Here is a 20759-nt window from a genome sequence, read left to right as displayed (position 1 = left end):
AGAATATAAGAGTTTCACATAACATTCCATGCTATTTCATCATTTGAATTCCTCCTCACCAGTTACATTTCAGCCAGTTCTGAAAATGTGGTTTTAACAAAAAAAATAAACCCTTATTAGTTATTTTATCATGTTATGTTTAATATATATATAAAAAGCAACTCACTCTCTCACAAGATGTAATTTTGACCAGTGCATGTGACGTTTGTGTTAAAAAAGCAGTTTAACAAATAATTTTTGGGTATTTAAATGTAAAAATCCTCATGTGATGCAAAGATAAGCCCTTAGCATTAATGTTATGTGACATGCATGACTGATAAATGCTACTCCTCATCAATCCAACTCACATAGCAAAACAACAGAAGAGTGAACAGAGAAACTCTGGCTTGAAATGTTCATCAGATTGTGTGTTTGGTGTTTTCGATCGTCAGTTGTCGCACCGCCGTTTGTTATCGTTGTCCAACATCTTGGGGCTAATTAATGAGAAGCTGCGGCGTGTGACCGAACGTTGATTCACATCATTACATCCCATCTAATCTCGGCGGCGTCCCTCGCATAGTACACTCTCACGTGGCGGCGTGCGTGACGGCACGCACGCGCTCGCAGAGGAAATGGCTCTGATCGAATCTGCCGGATTCATCTCCGCCGGCCATCTTTCAGGTGAACCTGCATTTTGGTCGAGTTTAACCAACAACATGCGTGAATTTATCTCTCCGGCTGAGAGGGACGGTGACGGATGGTTTGTATTCCGGGCTGTGTGTGTGTCCGAGCGCCGCTTTCTGACACCCCCCCCCCCCCCCCCCCCCCCCCCCCCCCCCGAGCCTCGGCACCCTTCAGAGGTCTAGACGGGCCATTGAATCATGTGGCTGATAGGGTCTCCGTGGCGTGGATTGCCTAGCAACCTGTATTGAGTGCGGCGGGAGGCCCTGCAGATGGGAGATTACCAGGGTTCCTGATAAAGTCCTTCCTGCCACAAATGGCCGCTTATCGTCGTGCTGTCACGGGGAAAAAGTGGCAGCTATTAGTTCCCCTAAAATAGGGAATCAGAGGCAGGAAAATGTGCGAGTGCCTCACACCGTCGCACGGCGGCCAACGTCGTTTTACACCGTCTGAGCTACAATAACTGCGCTGAAGAGTTGTGAGCGTGTTCCTCACGCCGAGCCTCTGAAAACACACCTCCCTCGTGAACTTGTTCTCACCACTTGCCTGTATTTCTTCCTCTGCAGACGGAGTGTTTGGACAGTGCCAGGAGCTGGCCGGTGCAGACCTGCACTCCTATGATATTTCTTCCTCTGCTCTCCAGCGCCTCAGGATCCCTCTCCAGAAACTGGCTCACAGAGGTACAAACTGTTCTTCCGTCTTTGTCTGAGCTCCCTTTCTTCCTCTTTTCTTCCCCCCCCCTGCCCGGCGTCAGTCACGTACAGGGGCTTACAGCGAACGCTTGTCAACTACGATCGTGTGAAGCAAGCCAAATAAACCAAGCTGTCTCTTTGGCTAGCGGCGGCGGAGCTAGAACAGGTCGTCCGACTCGTATCGGGCCATTGTTTCACCATTATCGCCTAACTCCAACAGCCAATCTCGTTGGCTTGTGCGCCGGTGGAACATTTAGAGCTAATTTTATGGATGAGTAGGTGTGAGGTGTGCAGTGTAATCACATCGGACAGTGTCTCCCGCTCAATCAATGGCGGCGGCTAATGTGTTCATTCTAACAGGTCACATCTCCAGGCCGATAGCGCACGTTCACCAAAATGTGTGCTCATAACAGAGATGACTAAAGAGCTCATTAGAGAAAAAGGTTACAGTAAAAATTCAAGATTTAATGTTTATCGTTCCCCCACCTGGAGTCATGCTGGGTTCCCTTTGGGTAACGCTTGTTTTCAGAGTCTCATCAGCACGTCTCATCAGCTCGCTGATTTAAATACGACACGTTTGATATTCATGGCTTGTTCTGGTCGTGAGGAACAGAGTCTTCTCTTGCTGAGAGTTGTTACAGTGTTAAAAACAGGCAGCAGAGACGGCAGCTCCCAGTCTGTCTGCTGTAAGATGTCACCAAAGTTTTTCTGCAAGCAAAATATGATAAGAAATATTGGTGGGAAAGAGGAATATGTAAACCCCCAGAGAAAAACTCTCTCCTTCTTTGTCTTGTTCTCTCATCAGACCCTTAATTAAAAACCATTTCCTTTAAGATTGTCTATAGTTCACCTCTTGTTAGAGGAAACATAACACTCAGCACCTGCAGTGAAAAGCGCTGGGCAGGTGAGCCATATTTATCACCTCCACAGGATTAGTGTCATTTTCAAAATGTTTTCTGCTATGCATAGCATTTAAAAACAGCTGTACATATGTGCTACAGACAGCCAGAACAGGCTGATTTGGCTCTGTGTGTGTGCACGCACGTGTGTGTGTGTGTGTGTGTGTGTGTGTGTGTGTGTGTGTGTGTTTCAGAGCAAGTGAGCACAGAACATTGCACACTGATGAAATTAAATAGTCGCCCTGGATGTATTTATACTTACCCTGTGAGAGTCATGCATTTATTTCCCCCCTTTTAGCAGCTTGTAATTACAGCTTTATCCCACCAGGGGGCAGTAGATATCTTTAACACCAACCGTGACCACAAACATCAGCCTTCCAAGCCTAATTGGCTTTGCAGGCCACTCTGAGCTTAATGTCTTTTAACAGGCGTGAACCAGTGTTGAAAATCATTAAGCAGTAAGCAGCCGACCAGAGGAAATCAGAAAAAAAAAGAGAAAAAAAAGAAGGGAGGAAAAAAGCAGTGATGAATATTAAGCCAGGCGAGACCACACATTTATTCTAATTACTGCCGAGAAATAAACAAATGAGAGTGAGCAGAATGAGAGGAGATCCACAGTGTAATTTTTTCCTTGTTTTTTTTTTTTTTTTTTTTTTTTGAGCAGGATTCATTGTCTGACCTTGTGTTGGAAGAATCCCGTTTTACAGACATGACATCACCTCTTTGAAACATCTTCTCTGCTCCTCTCTCTGTCTCTGAGCATCACATCCACATCCCAGACACGGAGCATTATCTCTGGATGAGTCCACAATGCACCGTTAATGTTCGGTGGCACGTTATTCTTATCAGCTCAACAGCTATTGAAGTGTCATCTTTGAGACGTAGGGGAACCTTTTCTCTCCCCCCCCAGCTCAGACGGCGTTATAGAGACCATTGTACTGTAACCAAAATTGAAGAGATGAAGGCGAAGAAAGGGGGGGGGGTACAGGGAGGAACATCAATGGAATCGATTTACAATCCTCTTTATCTTGCATCAGAGCAGGTAGAAATCACACAATCTCTGCTCACTGCACAACACCAATGTCATTCAGATCAATAGAAATTGACCCCTGTGCAAAAGGGTTCGGCTCGTCTGGCGTTGTCCCCGGTGGCCGACCGCATTGTCTGCTGTTAAATTTTCACCACAATACCGTCTGAATGCAAGGCACTGTCACGCAGCTGCAAATGACTTTTATATTACGCGAGCAAGTTTAGTATTCAGAATGTGTCGACACGTTTCATAGCCGGGCTGCTGTCTCTGGAAACATCACTCTGTGTGTGTGTGTGGGTGTGTGTGGGTGTGTGTGTGTCTGTGTAAACAGTCAGAGGTTGTATGAACATACATACAGCAGCTAATTCAGTAACTGCAGTCATTTGATGTTTGATGTACAATATATGAAAATCACAGAGGATTGAATCAGTTCTTCTTCAGGCCCGCCCCTAAAAAATGAACCGTCCAATCATAGCTTAGCAACAGTAACCAGGCACAGGACGTCTGTCAGTCTGCCGATGCTCAAGTGCTGCTTTTATGGACATAGTGGCAATGAAACTCAGAGTTTGAAGAGTTATGTTGAGGGTTTTGTGTATTTTTTTTCTTTTCTTTCTTTTTTTTTTTTTTTAATGAAGGAATCTGTTTTCCTGTGTCAATACCTGTCAGCTTTTCTGGAAAAATACCCACATCAGAAACTGACATTTGCTGTATTTCAAAAAGGAAAAATATATAGTTCATCAAGTCTACAAAAGTCAAGACTTTAGGTGTTTTTCCTTCAAATGATTTTCTTAACCGTCTAAAATCCACACAAAGAAAATACAAAAAAACAGATAATTATAGTTTGCATTTTATTAGCTTATTTTTATTGAATGCAGTCACATTTTTCTACTTTGTGTCATTAAATGCTTTTTTTTGTGTGTATTTGACCATCATTGTACGGTTTGCAACTTTGTGCACAAAGACAAAGGTGACAAATTAGCCTTAGTGAGACATTTATTGGCATGACACCTATTTATTCATGAAATAATGTTTAAGGTACTCATCCCTGTTGAATGTTTAATTAAAAAAGAATAAAAATATAGCAAAAGGAAGAAACAATGAATTAAGAAAATAAATGATTTTGTAAATTTTTTTTAAGCTTTCTTAATAATTGTGTAAAGTCTCATAGATTTGTTTACTTTTTGATTATTTTCCAAGATGTTTCAGTGTTAGGATGGGTTACCTTTTCTTCACTGGGTGTTTTGAGGTTGGTTTTCTTGTAATGACTTGAGCTTTGTGAGTGCGTATTTCAAAACTCAAAACATGATTTTAAATAGTCTTCTCATTACAAATCCATCTGTCCAGTTCACGCAACCTGAACAGATCACCAGTCCATCTCAAACAGAGAGAAACACTCACATTCACCCCTGAGATGCAATGGAGGGTCAACAGTTAGCTTCAAATTAATGTTTTTGCACTGTGGGAGAAAACTGGAGCACCCAGAGAAAACTGACATGTGCACAGGGAGAACATGAAAACTCCACACAGAAATGTCCGAAACCATGAGAGCACAAAGCAGCTCGGTAGGCATACCGGGGTATAATCAGAGTATAATCTGACTGAAACAATCAACAGGTCTGTCGTTGTTACTTCTCCTCCCCTCAGCTTGGGTAGATTGATTGGATACTGACACACAGAAATTGTTCTGCTTCCGGAACTGTTTAGCTGCATGAAATGTTCTTTGTTGGTTTGTGAAAAATGCAAATTAAAAAGGTGAATATGTGAAGGGCTTAAAAGTGCCGAAAGAAATCGGTCACATCTTGAAAAACAAGATTAAGACCTGAAATATGTGACTTATTTTTTGTTATGGTATTTTATTTTTGTTATACTTGCAAGCTCAGACTAACTACCTGAAAATCTTATTGAATTTTGAAGTGCAAAGCTGCCATTGAACGCCGAGTTGTGTGACAAACGCTGCTCCACTCCAGTACAAATGATGGACAAACACATCCTGAATCTTCAAATATTGTGTCTGATGGTGTTGATCTCGCGCTCAGTGTCTGTGCTGTCAGGCTCCGTACTCTGAGCATCAGGAAGAATCATGTCAGGATGTAGCAGCCGTGTCGTTGATGGACCATGTTAAGCTACAGTAACCCGCAGTTGATTGACCTCCTGACCCCCGCGCAGAGCAGCAGACACTCTCATACTACAGCCAAGTCAAGTAAGATGATGCATTTTGACATTTGCATTAGCTCCATTGACAGGAGTCGTCAGTCAGGGAGAGTCAGTGACCATAAACTGACATCCTCTGCCTCCGGTGCTGCTCAGACGACATGTTACTCAGGGTCCTACTTCACTTCAAACATGTTATCTCTGACAAGCAAGCAGCAAAACCTATTGTTGTTTTCCCGCTCTGTCTGTTCCCTCCCAACCTGACGAGAGAGAAAACAGATTGCACGCCGGCATGACGTGTGAAAACTTGGCTTGTTTTGAGGGGAATGAGGGGGCTTTATGGAGTGATTCACTGTGACTCCATGTCTGCGTGCTCTGAGCAAAATGACGTCCTTCTCGCCACACAAACTGGGAGTTGTATGGTTTCAGTGCTTTTCTTGTTCAAGTGGAAGTTTTCAACTAGATTAAAAACTGGAAAATGACCAGAGAAGAAATATTAACTCCATGTATTCAGACTATTAACATCCTGAAGCTTTTACCTTCAACATAATTAAGTGGAATTATATCTTGTGGAGTTTTTGTGATAACTCCACTTCCTTCATCGTGGCGTCGGGGTGGAGGTTCTGCTGTCTGCCGGCTCTGTAGCTCCGACTAGTGGTGGACTGCTGCATGACAGTTAAGTGGATACATGAATAAAACTGCAATTATGCAAAGATCCCGAGTTTTTATGCACATCAGCTTTAAACCATCGGTCAGAATAATTTCTAAACCTGTGTGATTTAAATTCTAATTTTAAGAAATCTTAAAGCTGGGGTTTAACAGCCTCAAAATCTTTCACTAAGTAGTGGTTTTTGGTTGAATGCTTGCCTACTGAATGTTTTCTGACATTACTAAATATAATTGTTCACATTCTTCACATAGTTTGATCCACTGAAACTCATTTAAAGTTTCAACTTGTTGCTGTTACTCCATTATGCGTTTTTTTAGCGAATGAATTAAAAGCTTCACCTCCCTCATTTATGTTCCATTTTGAGCTCATGCTTGGAAAAGGCAGCCCCCGGACCCCCGGAGACCAATGCTCTGTGGCCCGCCTGAAGTGTCCCACTGTTGCACAGATACCAAATATGTGAGGCTAATTTTGGTGAAGCTGTGAAAAAGGACGATGATTGATAGGATCATTTAAAAAAAACACACACACACAGACTTTTTTTTTTAATCTCAAAATGAAACTCACAGGAGATGAATTATACATATCACAAATGGCTCTTAGAAATGTATTTGCATTTCGGCTCCTGCCTCACCCATTGTGCTGTTGGTTTAATTTATGTGTCAAATTTAGAGTGACACATTTCATTTTGACTAATTAGGTGAAGCTTGCTTCTAAATTATTCACGCGCTTTTCTATTAATGCCTTTAAAATCAGTTGGTGGACAAGAAGTAAAGGAAAAGGGGAAAATCTGCATTTCAAAAAAAAAAAAAAACGGAGCAGATGAAACAACAAGACATGTAGACAGGATCCCATCTAATAGGCTTTGAATATTTAGGAGGCCCCCTCTCCGCCGCTCTCTCTGTCACACGGAAAACAGACAGGAGGCCAACAGAAATATCTCGCTTGTTTGAAAGCTGTTGCACTAATGGCAAGGCGTTAATTAACTGAGGCATTTGCCTGAGACGGGATGCTATCCTTAACAGGCAGAAAGCGGCGGCACTTGATGATGGAACCTGCTCTTGCTCTGGACTTGCAGATGAATTTGCATGACATTTAGCTCCTCAGTGCCAGGATAATCAGCTGAGAGGTTGATTGAGAGGAATCCAACCGTAAAGGCCCCGCCACTTTTCTCCCTGACTTCTTCTTTTCCCCAAAATGGCTCATTTTGATTCTGTAATTTGCGCCGGCGTGGCGTTTCCCTCAAGTGTGCCCTCCGCAGACACGCAGGGCGTAGTATGTATGGAAATGAGAGCGTCCCCCCGGAGACAGAGGGGGGGATAGAGGTGTCACAGTCAATGAAGCTGGACTCATCCTGTTGTGGCGCCGTCGCACGTTCGCTCTGAACCCCCCACTTAACCAGCTGCGGCGGGCCCCAGGTACCATATGGATCCTGCAGGGCTGGAGCCAGACCTGCTATCCCCCGTCCCCGCTGATGATGGCGTAAATGATCACCGCCGCGGTAATATATAGCGTGCGCGCACCACATCGGGTGAGCCACGGGTAGTTAACTGTCATTGTTGTACGGATGGATGGCCGAGCCGCGTTCCAGAACGGTGACAACATACGCTGCTCTGTGCTCCATTCAGCGCTGCCAAGAATGACTGGAGGCATCTGTAGCTGCTCTGCATTGCTCAGATCCTCATCTGGTGTCTTATGAATATCTATGAGAATATCCAGTGTCTATGGGTGAGAAATCAGGCTAATGAAGACATTCTGCGGTGTTGATACTTTCATTTCTCCACATATTTCTACCCGGGCTGTTGATTTATTGATAATAAACACGTCCACATCATTAAAATCTGCATTGTTTCTTCAGATGAGTCCGGTGAAAGGTTGGGGTGTGCAGCAGTTTGGAATCCGAACCCAAAACCACGGCTTAATTACATGTTTCTCATTAAAAAATTCTTCTGCACTTGAATGAATGCCTCATCAGCGAGCGTCTTGGCTCTTTTTTAAAAAGTATAATATCGTTGGTATTTCTGTGCTCTTTGCCGATGGAATCCTGAGCCTCTTGGCTCATTGGGAACTGGGCCATGTTTTGGGTATCTTTTTTTTTTTTTTTTTGCTTGGGTAGCTCCATCTGGTCCTGGCACCACCGCGCTTTGCCCCTGCCCAGGAGTTCTGCATCCCAACTATGTGTTGGCAATTAGCAGAGATGTTGGCACGGCGTCAGGCCACAGTGTGACATTCTCCTCGGGCTTGTTGACTGGCTGTGGCGTGTGTGTGTGCGCGTGTATGTGTGTTTGTGTGCACGCCTGTGTATACATGTGTCTCTACATGTATGTGTGTGTGTGTCAGGCTTTCCCTTTACTATCATTTTTTTTTACATTCTTGCTTCCTGTTTGTTCTTCTCTGTATTGCTGAGAAAATTACATTTACACTCATAAAGGGACATTTCTGCCAGAAGTTGCTCGATTTTTTTTTCTTTGCTCTTTTGTTTTCATTCTTTTACTTTGAAGACCTGACCACACACCCCTCTGTTATGTTATATCTTCTCTTATAACCAGCAGGATTTCAGCTCCAGTCATTCTTTGTCAGAGATTTTGTATAGAGCTGTTTCCATGAGGTGAAATCAGGACTAAAGCAAGTATTGACTCAGCAGAAAAATAATCAACAGCAGCATGAATAATTGATGAACTAAGTTTTTTGAGGGAGAGAATTAAAAATGTTAAATACTCTCCTTCTGCAGACCTTTATTTCTGAATATTTTTGATTTCTCATCTTTGATTTGTATTCTTGTGATGTGTTGTCTGGTGCAGCTCTTTGTTTATCTCCGTTTGTCGTTCTTGTTCCAGGCCTGACGTGGCAGGACGACGCCACGCAGCAGGCCATCTCCAGAGAGCTCTCCAAACTGAGGAGCGCCCCCCTCAAATACCAGGCCACAGCCCCCAGCCCGCTGACCGCCTACAGCAGCTCCAGAGACAGGAAGCTGAGGCCCGTGCACGGCGAGCAGAGCAGGAACCTCCAGCAGTACCTGGCGGGGCTGGGCTTCCTGCCGCACGCCGAGGAGGACGGACACCCGAGGCTCCAGACGGAGGGAAGCAGAGTTCAGGTGAGAGCTCAAAAACGGGAAAAGTGATGGCAACAGGGGACAAAAATATGAAAAGTCAATATGTGTGATGCATAGTGATTCTAACGGGACTTGGGGAGGATATATAGGAAAAACTGAAGTATTTTACTGAAAACTCACATGAAGCTAGAATTTAAGAGACAATAGGGACATTTGGACGGTCACTTAGTGGTTAAATTCTCTTGATTGAAGCATCATATTGTCCACTAGTAATTAGACTGACGTGTGCTTTTATATGCAGCAGGTATTTTAATCAGTCAACCAATCCCATAATGCTTTGCAGTGTGACTCATGCACATGGTCCTAAATCCAGCTTTACCCAGAAGCCCACAAGTATTCTGCAAGGATCCGCTAGTTCCTTCAATAAAGCTTGTTATGTTTGCTTTTATGTTTCTTCTGAAACAAAAACCCCAACGAAACATCGTACTTCATCAGAATATGATCAGGAAGAGATAATTATACATTTAAGATCTGTCTTGTCTCCTCTATCGACCAGTTTGCTACTGCAATTTTTTAAATTTTTCTTTTAATAAAGAGTGTTACCTGGGGACTTTAAGTAACAGACGTGCACATAAACATTCAACAGTGGGATGTCGTGTACTTTTGTTTACATGGACTATAAACAGAGTGACACTAGCTTCTCTGATCCGATCAGCTTTAACCGGATACTTTCAATATGATCATATATTCGTGTTTACATTATTAAATTTGTGTTTAATCTGATTATTGAAATTTATTCATGATTGTTGTGTTTTTGCATTGTGGAATTTAGCTTAAAGTCTTTTTGACTTTTAGCCCATCAAAAAACTTTCAGAGATCTGGATCTTTGTTCTGCTTCAGGATGCTTCTGAACTTTTATGGAGGTGAAACATTCAATATTAAAATTTCTCCTGACCGCTTACATTTAGATCTTAGGCAGAAGTCGTGACTTATATCGCCAGAATAAACAAGAAAGTGTATTTTCCTTGAATAAATTACAGACGGGCCTCCTCCTCCTTTTGACGGGGAGTCAGGATGTGGGATCGCCCTCTACGTCCCTGCTTCGCTTTTGTTTCTCGCTTTCTGTCTTCTCCTCCCCTCCCGCTGAGCAGAGACCATTTTTACACAAAGATCTCCCATCACCTCCTTACATTATTCAGCCCTCATATTTCGGGCGGAACCCCGGCTTTGTGCGGAATGCGCCCGGCATCCTTCATAGCCGGGCTGCTTCCTGCTGCTGTGTCAGTGCGGCCATAATGCAAAGTTGAAGAGTTCAGGACCTTCCTTATTGATGAAATGAAGCCCTTTGTTGTGTAGCGTGATGGAAAAAGGCAAACATGGTTAGCTTGAATGGCAGAGCACCCCCGTCTTGCTGCGCTAATGCTATTATGGCCTCTCAGTATGCCCGACTCGGAGAGATTGACATTTTCTCTATATACGTTTGAAGGACAGAAAATGGCACCGGGGGAGATAGCTGGTATGAGTGCAGCGGAGACACAGATAATAACGCTGTTCAGTGGATTGGATGTACTGTATGCCGGAGTGCAGTGTGGGCCCATTTGATTCAAATGAGAAGAATGAATCCTCCTCCTCAAACAGAGAGGAAATGCCAAAATTACACATTTTGGTGCTGTTATTAATATCCAATGCAATGGCAAGTGGCTAAAAGGCCTCTACCTGCCTGCCAGAGCATCTAAAGGTAAATGCATAATTCATCATGTGTCAAATATAAAAACTCATATGACTAACTTTGAAATCAGATGACTCATAATTTTTTTTCTTTTTTAGATAAGGGATTGCTGTTACTTCTCTGGCAGAGGTTGGGGGGGGGGGGTATGCTTTTAAAGTTTGTTGTGTGTTGAGGAAATGCATGAAATTACACTTTGAGTGACACTATCTCATCTACGATTTCCATAATGCAATTTCCAAGGGCAGTTGTCTTTGATCTGGAATCCTTATTCATATCCTGCCCCGTCTCATCCGGCCCAGGTTGCTTCTCTCTTTATGCGAGAGCCTGTCACAACAATGCTGACCCAGTACAACCCATGTAATGTTCTCATGGAGGAACAAAAAATAAGAAAAAAACCCCCCCAAACTTCTCAGATTAGATTGGGGATTTATCATATAAATGTCACTTTTTACTTTAAATATTTAGGTTTTGATTGAGCAGATGTGAGAGGCATCCATCTGCACGAGCTGCTCCCATTATCTGCTGTAGCAACGTCATATTAATATGTAATTAAACTACATGTTATTACATTGTGTGCGACTGTGTGAACAGCTTACAGACAGAGCGCCAAACACTGAAACAGTCTGTACTGTTGTTGATTTTGTATTAAAGTTTTAAACGATTTCAGCTCTTGTGTTAAAAAATACACGGATATTGCTCAGTTGTAACAAGTTAAAAGCACTAAAGAGATGGAAATCAGTTGATAATAGGACACATACGCACACAAAAGGTGACGCTTTATCAAAGAATAGATAAAGTGAGCTCTTTCATTAGTCACAGTCGCAGTGTGCCGAGTTCAAACCACGGACGTGGACAAAGTGCCAGAGAATAATACTAATATGTGGTTGTGTGTGAAAAGAAGGTCAGCTTTATTCACGCTAAGTAGTAAAAAAATATAATAGTGATGAGGAGGAATTGTTCAGACATGATTGATGTTATAGATTCCTGGTAGATTTCAATATTCTCATCCGACATTTACTGATGAATGAAAAGGTTATGAGATCTGAATTGTCCACTTTTCCCATGATTGAAATAAATATGTTGTGGTGTGATATCTGGGCGCACGATTCAATGGGGCCTCGATGTTTGTAACCGAAGCTCATTTAAAAAGATAAAATGTGTCTATTAAACAAAACAACACCTTTTTATTGAACTTTGTGAAAGACGCAGACTCGTGGATTCATGAAGAAATCCGTGTGAGCCAGCATCTCTCTGCAACTGAAGATATACGACATGGCATGCTGGGTTTAACACATTGTTTAAAAGCATATGTGAGTGTTTATTGCACTTCTTGTGCTCCACGTGTTTGTCTGGAATAAACACACATAGATATTAGACTTGCAGGAAATTCTGGTTGAGCTCAAGCAGCTGGAACAAAACAGTTTCTATCTGGCTTTGATCTACGTTTTGGAAGTTTAACTAACCTCTGATCGAAGAGAAGGAGCGGAAAGTCCGTGTAAGAGGTGAGAAACAGAGCCGAGAATAGACTCTGTGATCCCGCTGAAAAGAGATTCAAGGTTAAGAGGTTTGAGGTCAAGATGTGTAACAATTTAATGAGGTTACATAGACTCCAACTTTTGATTTGATAAGGTCAGTATTTTTTTTTTTTTTTTAAATAATTCTTAACCAGAAGTCCTGTGGATTAACTTTTCCTGTACAGAAACAACTCCAGTGAGGACGAAAGGATGGCTTGACACATTCACAAGGCTCTAAATGTGGTATCTGGGTTTATTTTGCAGCAGAATGAAGACATCAAACCTGATGGTCATTCAGAGTCCAGCCGGCCAAAACCCCAGACGGGCTGGAAAGAGACCACTGTCTACAGCCTTCAGAAGGGAGCTGGCCAGCCTCCAATCACCAAAGTCTTTACTCAGAGTGGAGAGGGTAGGCACCCCAAGCTCAGTACAACCTCCTCCAGCCAGGGCCCGGGAAGGAGCGAGCTCCTCTCCAGCCATCTGGCGCAGCTTCTCGCCGCGGCGCCCGGCCGTCAGCAAGGCGGCCCGGGCGGGGAGGCCGAGGGGCCCAGAGGGAAGCCGCACTACCTCAGCTACGTGCGGCCGGCTCCGAGCGATCATGCGGAGCCGCAGACTCTCGCTGTTTATGGATCCAAACCCCAAAGGCCCGATCTAGACACACTGCTGCTCAAAGCTGGCTCAAACCGACTCGCCGCCAAACATCCCCTCGGTGTTATGGATGGTAAGATCAGCTTCTTTTTGTTTGATTACTTGTTATGAACATTTCCTGCTCGTGGTTATATTGTTGTTTACACTTTTGGGAGCGTGTCATTTTTGTCGTAGTTTCAGTCGAGTGTAATCTGTTTTTGCCTCTCTGTCCAGAACGATTCATCCAGAACGTGGTGAATCAGCTCGGGAGGCACAGCGTCCACATGGAGGCTTTGATGGGCAAAGACCTGGACCAGCTGGCCGGGGTCGTCACAGGAGCTCTGCAGGGGGCGCACGAGGAGAGGCCCGCGCTTGGGGCCCGTCCAGGACCGGGAGCCGCCGAGTCCAGGGGGGGCGCGAGCGGTAGCAGGGAGCCGCTGGCAGGGACGCGTCTGAATCAGGACCAGGACCTGAAATCAAACACGGAGCGGATTCCAAACACACTGGAAATGAAACAGCAAGGTAGGTGTTTCCGCTGCGAGACGAGATTGAAATTGGCAGCTTCGTGTGTTTATTTTATGTGTCATAGATGTGATCATATATAGAACCGAAAGTTTACCAATGCTTTAATGAAGCTTTGTTCGTGTGTTCCTCACACAGTGTGCTGCCAAATGTTTTTTGGAGTCTATGCTTTTGAGTCATAACTGCTTTTTATTTATTTTTTTTCTCCCTTTGCTAAATACAAACGAAACTTCAGTTTTCACACAATCTGCTCACATACATTGTGTTTGTTTCCAGGCCAACAAATAGACGGCGCAGACAAAGAGCCCGTTGACAAGGTGAATTTAAAATTACTCTGCTCAAGCAACAAATTGGTTTCTCTGGGAGCCAGACATGTCCAAACTTAGGCTTTATTCACTTTTGAATGCGACTTCAAATGGGGATGATTTGAAAGTTGTGCAGGCTACAATTTATTGCTGAATTATTAGACTTAAAAGAAAAGTCATATCTGCAGAATCACAGAAAATTCCCTGACTGTTTTCTCGCTGCTGTTTTCACTGAAGGTTTTGAATTAATGGCTTTGCACAGTGCAATGAGTTTTTGTGGAAACACTGGGAATTAGTAAAGCTACTGTTTGATCATTTGTAATTGAAAATCATGTTACTGGTTCTGCACTCAAACGAATGACATATCATACCTTTCCTGTGACAGACAGTTGTAATGAGAAGCGTCTAGTCTGAGTATCAGAGGGTTAGAATGAACACATTCTCTTCTATAAGTAAGATCGAGGTAACCTCTTATCTCCCGTCATCTAAAGAGAAATCCTGCTTGGTTCCAAACAGCATGCGGCCTTCTTCTCCAAGCTGCTGGCTTATCTTGACATGCAGCCCTTTGGCGGCGCTCCAGAGGTCAACGGTGGACCGGCCCCCCTCCAGAAGACGGTCGGACTGGAGAACGTCCAGAGCAGGACGACGCTGGACCGGGTCCCCATCCCCCAGCGCTGGGCGGAGAAGCCGGCGGCCGCCGCCGCTCCGAAGGGAGGCTCCACCCTGCGGCTGAGCGGCGGGGCCGAGGGGCCCGAGGCACAGGTGGACTCTGAGATTGAGAGGTGGATGCAGGGGTCTCTGGGGCCAGCGGGAATGAAGCAGCAGGAGGAGCCGCAGAAGAAGGACATGAAAGTCAAAACCCAGCTGGTTCACGTGGGAGTGAAGGAGTTTTCAAGCAGGGGGAAGGACAGACACTTCGGATACATCATCACGGGCTCAGAGTGAGTATGACTCACACACACAGCCTCACACACCGCTGTGATCGGATCGTTTCGTACCATTGTGTATGTTTATATATGGAAAATGTTCTCATCCTCCAAGTTTTACAAATTCGCATCTGTACATACACAATAAGTGATGATTGGCAGCATTCCAGCAGAACAGAATCCAATAATATAATACATGCCAATATTGTAATGATTGCTGATATTTTCAATGCAGTGAAGCCAGTAACATGATACTTTGCCAGCAATGTGATTTCTCTTTAATATTTTATCACATTATTGGCAAGTTGATGGTTTTATTACATATAAAATACCGCACATTATCGTGTTATAGGCTTTTATTATATTCTTGTTTGCTACAATCACGAATGATTGAAGTGATTTTATTGTGCTGCTTGTTTTTGTGTCTGTGCTGTTTGATCTGTGTTCTCCCTCCATGTTGAATATTTATTTACAAGCCCATCTCAGAGACAGATGCTGTGATTTGAGACGTTGGATGCGGCTCCATGTTTTTCCTCTGTTGTAGAAGGAAACTAGCTCGACATCAAGCCTCAGTGTGCAAAACAGAGTGACATGCCGTGGCTGCGGTGCTTGGTAAATTAGAACTGAATGTCGCCGAATTGCATTTATGTTCTCATGCACACATACATTATTATTCTATACTTTTACGTCAAGAACCCCAAAGCCGTTTCAGCTGAAAACCTGTTTCTAAATCATAAAGACCTGGAGTGGCTTGTGTGTACTTCTAGAAGAGAATGCTGATAAATACTAAATACCGTATTGATATATTAATGAACAGGTTCCAGGTTGTGGATGTTGAGCATGTTAATTTTGTCATTGTCCTCAAAAACCTCCATTTCTAACCCCTAAAGACGTCATATGCAGGCAAAAGTCCTATTTTCAATAGTGTTACAGAGACTTAAAAGACTTCAGTCAAAGTACAGATGCAGTGATTTATTTATTTTTTTCCACTTGAGTCAATTCAGAAGTGCAGGTTTTAAAAAGTAATCACATCTTTAGCCCAAAACACCATATTGACAGAAGCTTTAATAACATGTGAGAACGTGATCTGTTCACCCAGCATCATTAGGAGCTGGCTCAAGGCAAAAAAAAAAAAAGCTTTAGTTTATGAAGGCGATGACTTGAATTCAAGTGGGATCGCCCGATAAAATGGCAATTTCTATACTGTGGATGAAGCCAAAAAGTAAGAGAATATTTTGAAAAGCCAAATTATTATTATTATTTTTTTAAATTTTGTTGCGACTGTAAATGTTTGTTACTTGATTGCAATAGGGATCAAGCGAGTTTGCTACCCCAGTTGCAGAGGCTTCAATATATTTGGTTTTCGCCGTGTGTTCAGCCACACTGCTGGACCAGTTTCAGTCTCGTTTTACACACCTTAATACTTTGCATATTTCTGCTTTGTTCACCGACTCAAAACTGTCTTAAAGAGATGCGGTTTCTGTCGGCGACACCCACATCTGCATGTTTTTATGGAAAAGGATACTGTAGTTTGAAATCCTTGGCGTGTGCTGCACCTGATTACAATACCAGGGATGATAAATCCCACAGTGTGTGGGTATTACTGCGCTGTATTACAGCTTTAATGATGATACTTTGTCAGGAAGGGTAGCCAAGTTCTCTCTCTCTCTGGCTCTCTCTCTCTCTCCTTCTCTCTTACATCTCACTCAGCTCGGGCTCTGCACAGATAAGTTCCTATCGACTGTCTCTTCGCCTCTGGCCCTCTCTCAAATCCCTTTATGGCGTTATCAAGTCCAGTGTCAGTGAGTCGTCCTTCACCTGTTCAACACGCAGTCTCATAAAGGTCCGATGGGTGCAATCTGTGTCACCTTATTGCCACAGAAATAGAACTCGCAGATTAAGATGTAAACAGACAATATAGGTGAGCGTGTGCCGGGGGGGGAAGCAGGTCACCTTCGGAGTGAAGAATCCTCACCTCTCCCTCGCCGTCTATTCTCAGCCCGCCGAGTGGACACCTATAGCGGGCCTACGGAGGTGTCTCTGCGTCAGCTGCAGACCTCATGATTGCACAGTTGTTATCCCCAGCTTCTTCGCACCCTGCCGTGAGGCTACGCAAACCTGCTTATCTGACAGCTCCTGACATTGTGGCGGCGGTAGTGGGGGGGGGTTTGGGAATTGGGAGAAGGTGGGGTGGCTGCGTGCGGAGGAGGAAGTGTAAAAGGTATGGATGGGAGGGAAAGAGACAGAGACGAAACCCAAGGGGAAAAGTGCTAGCATCAACAACCAAGTCACTCCTGGAGCTCTCCAGTTGCTAGAATTACCGCAGAGGGATGCAAACGTGTCTGGAATGGCTTCGGCGAATCTTTAACTTTCAAAACCCCTCAAAAAGTGGAGCGGGGGGGGAAAAAAAAAAAAAAAGAGCCTCCCACTCTCTCAAAGGTGGAGTGAATCAGCCGCGCTTGCAGTGTGCGCCAGCCCGTGTTCTGTTGGAGAGACGCCGCTGTAATGTGGTGTCACATGCAGGCTGAACAAACTATTTCAGTATAATTCTGACTTGAATATTTTTCCGAAACACCCATCAGGACGACGCCGAGCAAATGGGAAAAAGCCACATATACAGTAAACGATGATGCATCCAGTACCCAGTGCTGCATGAAATTGTTTCCCACTTTATCCCACATTTGTCTGCTCGGCAGTGCTAACGAAATTTAAACAATGTCTCATTATGATCCATGACTTTTTGGCGCGTGTCACCTTGCAGTCACTTGGCAGTCTCAGTGATTCCAGGTTAAGCTGTCAGCAATAAAGCAGCTCTCCAAGTGTTTGTGTGGATGCCCTTCTCATTTCCTCCACGCAACGCGCTGGCCGGCAGATTGCCTTTGTTTGGTCTATTTCCTTGGCGATTTACTCTCTGAGTGAGAGAGCGGCCGCGGACTGAGCCGAGATGAGGCATGGCTTTATCAGACCACCATTACACTTCACCTCCATTCCATTTGCACCTTATTATTCTCATCTCGCCGTGAGGGCGCGTGCGCGACTGTGTGTTTGTGTGGCCTCTGTTATCATGTTTTACTCTGAGCGTGCGTGCACGCGGGGAGAAAGAAAGCCGATGTGGGCGAAGGAGAAGAAGAAAGATGAGAAAGGGGAAAGGGAGAGAGGGGAGCGTCCATATGATACAGCCATTACACCTCATGCAGGTTCCATTTGCACCTTATTGTTTGTCTCATTGCTGGGAAAAAAAGCAGGTGATTTACCAAGCCTGAAGAGGCAGCTGATCCCTTTTCCCTTGGCACAGTGCTCTGTGTGTTTGTTTGCGTTCGTGCATGTGTGCGTGCGTGTGTGTGTGTGTGTGTTTGTGTCTGTCTTTGCGTGTGCAAATGTGTGCAGTACATCTATTCAGACAGCCATAGCTTTTGCTTGTGTGCAATGACCCATTTGTGGGTATGAATTGTGGCAGTATCTCTCTAAAAAATAGCATTTTAACGGCTGACTGGCCGCCTGTACGTCGCATTGGTATGGACCTCCAAATGTGACGCCTTGCTTTGTTTGTGTGTGTGTGTGTGTGTGTGTGTGTGTGTGTATGTGTGTGTGATTCTTCCCCAGCTCCCTCACCAGCAGCCAAGGCTCGGACCTGATGGAGCGCCTGACCCAGAGGGTGAACCTCCACGCCGCAGACCTCACCCAGCTCTCGTACGTGCCGACGCACACCCCCCACGTTGTCGCCAATCATGACCCGTGCTTGCAGTTTTACAGGCTATACATCCAATAATTGGCCACTTTTGAGACGGTTTTGTTTTGCGCCTTTGAGCTTGGGGAAACAGAGTGAAGGTTGTCCAGCCGCTGCAAGGATTGTTTGTGTGAAAACGCCGCGCCACACTGCCAGAGACTGTAGGCGTTTGTTGTTTTTCTGACCTTTCAGAGGGTTTGACTTCTCACGGGGAGAGAAATCAGGCCTAATTACCTCCAGACACATACTGATGTCTCCATTGTATTCAAAACACTGCCTCGCCACTTTTGTCACCGCACGCCTTGTCAGAAAGAGAGCAGTCAAGCCATCAAACGATTTTTAGTTAGAGGCAAAGAGACGAAGAGAGAGAAAGGGAAGCAGCAGTGGATCGAGAGCTGGAAATAGAGAAAGTAGTCCAGCAGGAGGCGGTTAATATATTAATGAGCAGACGAACTGTCCTTGAACCCGGGCTGTTTTGCGCTCGTACCGTGGCTCTGCTGTACATTTGGTGTCAGACCATGTAGGAGGCAGAGGAGATGTGTTCGCCTAAGATCTGACAAGCCTTTCAAGAAGCTCCTGCAGGAGAAGTGAAGTCTGGGTGGTTCAGTTACACCCGCAGCATACGAACACACCAAAGCCGGCGCACTGCAGCGCGCGGCTCCACTGCAACTGTAGATACAGAGTGTTCTGGCTCAGATAATAGTCACAGAGAGGGAAGACTGTCAGCCTGTTCTGTATCTACTGTTCAGCAGTGGAAATACACACAGTGACCTCGAAATAAATGCAACCAAGAAGGCGTTCTGATCTCCGTCTGTAAAATCAAGCCTCCACATTGGATTTTTTTTTTTTTTGACGAGCCAGAACGCCCATCATGCCTCATCATGTCAGCAATGACTGAGTTATTCTTGTTATTACACCTGTTATTTCATATCACTCACAATAAAGTCCTGATGCACACCTATACAGGGAGGAAATTGAAAAACTTGGTTAATACATTCTGTGTCTGTTCTATAACATTCACAAGGCATCATGATGCGGCCATAATTCACTAAATGATAACTTATGACAAGGTTAGGAAAGGGTTACTGATGGTGGATATAATGTGTCTTAAGCTCATTGCTCATATTATTTCATACCTACTAAGAAAAATCTGAAATGTTTACGATCTTATTATCAGAAAATAATCAGAACTGCTGTCAAATATTGTAAAAAGAAACAAATGTTAATAACTGTGATATAAATATGTCTCATTAACAGCAATAAAATGTCAAAGAATGACTTTCTGGGCTTCATATGAGCAGTCAGCATCCATCCATCCAGATAAAAATAGCTGTTATGCATGTGGACACATTCTTTATGTAATAATGAAAAATTCCTTTTTAAGCAAAGTTACTATTTCCGTGTATTGGAGTAAGGAGTTTTGTGCAGTTATATTAGGATATCTTTCTGTATTAAGGTTTGCATGTTTGCTCTGTTCGCTCCACCCGTCCAACCAACTCCACCAACTCATCCATCCAACTGAACTGAAAGGAAAGAAGACAGAAACAATACAGTTTCCGACAGATTATTCTCATGAAAACAGGTTGAAAGCATGTAAAACCCTTTGAACACCCCCGAATACAAAGTGAAAGCGCAATCTATTCGAATGAGCATGAAACTTACATGCAATGCTTCAGCAAATCAGACCTATTGTCAGCGGTGATTAGCTCCACAACTCTGCCACTGCAAGCTGGATAAAGCGCTATAAAAAGATGGCTGGAGGGATCTCTGTGCACTGCAAAAAAAAAAGTTAACTGTAGGTTTCAAGTCAACATTTTCACCATGAGTCATATCCGACAAAGTCCCTTCACCAATAAGATTTCAGCCACATAGTGTTTTGAGACATGTTCAAAAAGCTTTCCTGTTGTTCCATGGAAAGAGTTTTACACTGTGTGTGTTTTATGCTTTCAGCTTGTCAAATGGATGATTTGAACATGCAGGGTTAGAAGAAAATCAGTTTTTCTTTACTTGTTTACATGTTAAGTGGCTTGTTAAAATAAATATAACATGTTTCGACAAGTCACTAAACAAATGATCCCAGTAACAAGACAAATGCACTCAGTAAGATCTGGAAGTCTGGCTTTATGGTGATTAAAAAAAAAATACACAAAAACACACATTTTCCTTTGGAGCCACATGTGACAAATGTGTTTCACATGTTGTCATCTTTTGAACAAAACAGGCTTGATGCCTTGTTACCTTCAGAAATGCACAGAAAA

The 20759-nt window shown here is 43.9% G+C and overlaps 1 protein-coding gene across 1 annotated transcript in view; it reads left to right on the top strand.

The window, feature by feature from the left end:
- The window catches only part of ptprn2 (protein tyrosine phosphatase receptor type N2), a 127299-nt gene that overhangs the window by 22183 nt on the left and 84357 nt on the right, over positions 1-20759 (top strand). The window contains exons 3-9 of the mRNA XM_030099755.1: positions 1227-1340; positions 8937-9193; positions 12662-13115; positions 13256-13543; positions 13820-13860; positions 14365-14789; positions 18378-18464. Coding sequence (XP_029955615.1) covers positions 1227-1340; positions 8937-9193; positions 12662-13115; positions 13256-13543; positions 13820-13860; positions 14365-14789; positions 18378-18464 — 1666 coding nt within the window. The remainder of the gene's footprint in view (positions 1-1226; positions 1341-8936; positions 9194-12661; positions 13116-13255; positions 13544-13819; positions 13861-14364; positions 14790-18377; positions 18465-20759) is intronic.

The sequence above is a fragment of the Salarias fasciatus genome, chromosome 9 (assembly GCF_902148845.1).
Source record: "Salarias fasciatus chromosome 9, fSalaFa1.1, whole genome shotgun sequence".
NCBI classification, from domain to species: Eukaryota; Metazoa; Chordata; class Actinopteri; order Blenniiformes; family Blenniidae; genus Salarias; species Salarias fasciatus.
This window is presented reverse-complemented; position numbering and strand designations above follow the sequence as displayed.